Source organism: Galeopterus variegatus, unplaced genomic scaffold, assembly GCF_000696425.1.
Source record: "Galeopterus variegatus unplaced genomic scaffold, G_variegatus-3.0.2 Scaffold19725, whole genome shotgun sequence".
Lineage (NCBI taxonomy): Eukaryota > Metazoa > Chordata > Mammalia > Dermoptera > Cynocephalidae > Galeopterus > Galeopterus variegatus.
Genome location: NW_007745836.1, coordinates 6772 through 9135, shown reverse-complemented (window position 1 = coordinate 9135; position 2364 = coordinate 6772). Strand labels below are relative to the sequence as shown.

Sequence of the window (2364 nt, the reverse complement as noted above, 5' to 3'; positions counted from 1 at the left end):
TGCCACCACCATATACTGCCTCCTAGGACAGCTCTCCACCTTTCTCAATGATTTAGCATATTGCTTATAGCATTTCTTGCCTTTGTTTGGTATCCTGACATTATCTGTGCAGAATTTAAATTTAAAGTTCACGCTAGTTAGTCTTCTAAAATATCTTTCCTTTTGAGTTCCCGAACTACCTCAATTCCAGTGCATTTCATCTCCAGCCACTCTCCATGGACATGTTTCATCATTGGAAAAGCTCCATCTTCAGTTCTTCCAGGAAGTATAACCCACTACTCTTGTCCCTTCCTGCTACTTACTGGTTCAGTTCATCAACTTTATGTCTTTAGTTGTACTTAGGAATGATCCCATTGTCAGCTAGTGATATCATAATGCAAAAAAGCTTTTATCATCATAGCAAAATCACTTGATTCCTCATCCTTTAGCAGCAAGAAGGGCTGGTGAGCTTTAGTGTTCTTAAGATGGGTCAGAGCACTATATATCTGGTTTACTTGCAGAAATTATAACTTCAAACTAAACTTTTGAAATCTGTGCACAGTACTGCCACTTTAAAAGATTTCTAATGTAAGTTGCTGAATTTCAGAGATGCACGCAATGAGAGTCACTGTCAACAGTAAGCAGGACAGTAACTTAGTGGATGGGCAGCTACATGATAATGAATTCACTGACTTATTACATTAAGATGTATTTTCTAGGAGCTGGGTTCACAGACTCATTAGATTTTAAAAGGGGCCAATGTCCCTTTCCAACTGTCAAGCTGGGTCACAGACCCTTTAAACCCATTGTTTACACTGTGTCACAGACCCCCCAAATGCAGACTGGGTCACAGACGTCTCATAAGCAGGTCATGAGCTAGGTAACTAGAAAGATCCTGGGAGCCAATAGCAAGGTTGACATGCTTTATTCGGATGCGAACTCAGCCCCCAGTCTCCTCAGCAGCAGGAGCAGCAGCAGCAGCTTACAGCAGATCCAGCAGCAGCAACTGCCCCTGGCTGCCCCCCGGAGGCATGCCAGGGGCCCTGTGGATGAGAGCCATTTGTCCTTTATACACTTAAGTCGATAACCCAGAGACACCTGGGTGCAAGTCAGATAACCAAGGAACACCTGGGTGCACATGCACAATTACATCAGACAATTGCCAAGAAACACCTGGACGCATGTGCGCAGTTAACATACGTACATCAAAGAGGCTAGGTCATGCTTGGCAAGATTCCGAACAGCCAAGGAAGCCTAACCATTTTTTTTTCATTTTCCTTATACCAAAGTTAAGAACCTGTGACTTACAGACGGCATTATATCCTTTATTACTTAAGAATATTCATTCTCCCCATCAACCACTTATGTAACACATTCCAGTAACCAATTCTTAAAAACCTATAGTGCACTACTGAAGAGCAATCCGTTTAAAAAAAAAAAAAGTACCACTCTAAGTAAATAAATAGAATACAAACATATCTTACCCTCTCTTAACAGACTCCAGAAATTGAGCATTTGTTGGATCACTGTAAGGTCTCAATTCCCCATCATCTAAACTGAAACCATTGCTCCATAGTTTCAATAAAATCTGAACCTTTCAGGCATAGGAAACAAAAGAAATACAAAAGTCCATCTCTGCCAAGCAATTTTAAGTTTCAAATGTGATATCTCACAACATATTAAACCATTTACTTCATTTAAAATAGGGAGTTATTTGTACTATTCTTTACTCACAGTTAAAGGCCTAAATAAAACCATGTGTGTTTGTTTAGCAGATTTGTATTTAGCTAGACAAATTGACAATGGTTGCAAATACCAAAGGTCCGGCAGCTGGACACTGGCCTTGAGATACAATTACTGGTGGTTCACTGAGAAAACAAACCCACCGCTCCTTCCCTTCTCCTCCACTGCACCTGTACTCTTCTCGGCTACAAGCTTAAATATTCATGCCAAGAATCAGGACAGAATTGAGAGAGACCTTCCAGGAAACTAAAAATGTTTAAAATGAAATTATAACACCAAAATTTCAAAAAGCAACAGAAAGAATGACTTCAGTTGTATGTTTACAACTCAACTCATTTTATATTATGACAGTACACCATTTCTAATAATTAATATAATCTATATGTAAGCTCACTTTGACAGTGAATCGCATATTCTTTCAACAAATAGTTATATATCTCTAAATGCAAGGCATGATTGAGATATCAAATATAAAAATTGAGACTGAAAACTTAAACACTGGTCCTTTAAACCCATGTCTCAAAAAGTAACATCAAAAGAGTTGTATTTATATTATCAATTTTTAGTTTTAAAATAGTAGTAACTAGAGGCAAATATCTACACTTATTCATTCTGATTATTGTACCTACATCTTGCAGCTGA

At 38.5% G+C, this 2364-nt stretch overlaps 1 protein-coding gene across 1 annotated transcript in view; it reads right to left on the bottom strand.

Moving 5' to 3' along the window:
* Positions 1 to 2364, bottom strand: part of UBXN2B (UBX domain protein 2B) — a gene marked incomplete at both ends in the record, with an annotated part of 8428 nt that overhangs the window by 2817 nt on the left and 3247 nt on the right. The window contains one exon of the mRNA XM_008564524.1: positions 1464 to 1573. Coding sequence (XP_008562746.1) covers positions 1464 to 1573 — 110 coding nt within the window. The remainder of the gene's footprint in view (positions 1 to 1463; positions 1574 to 2364) is intronic.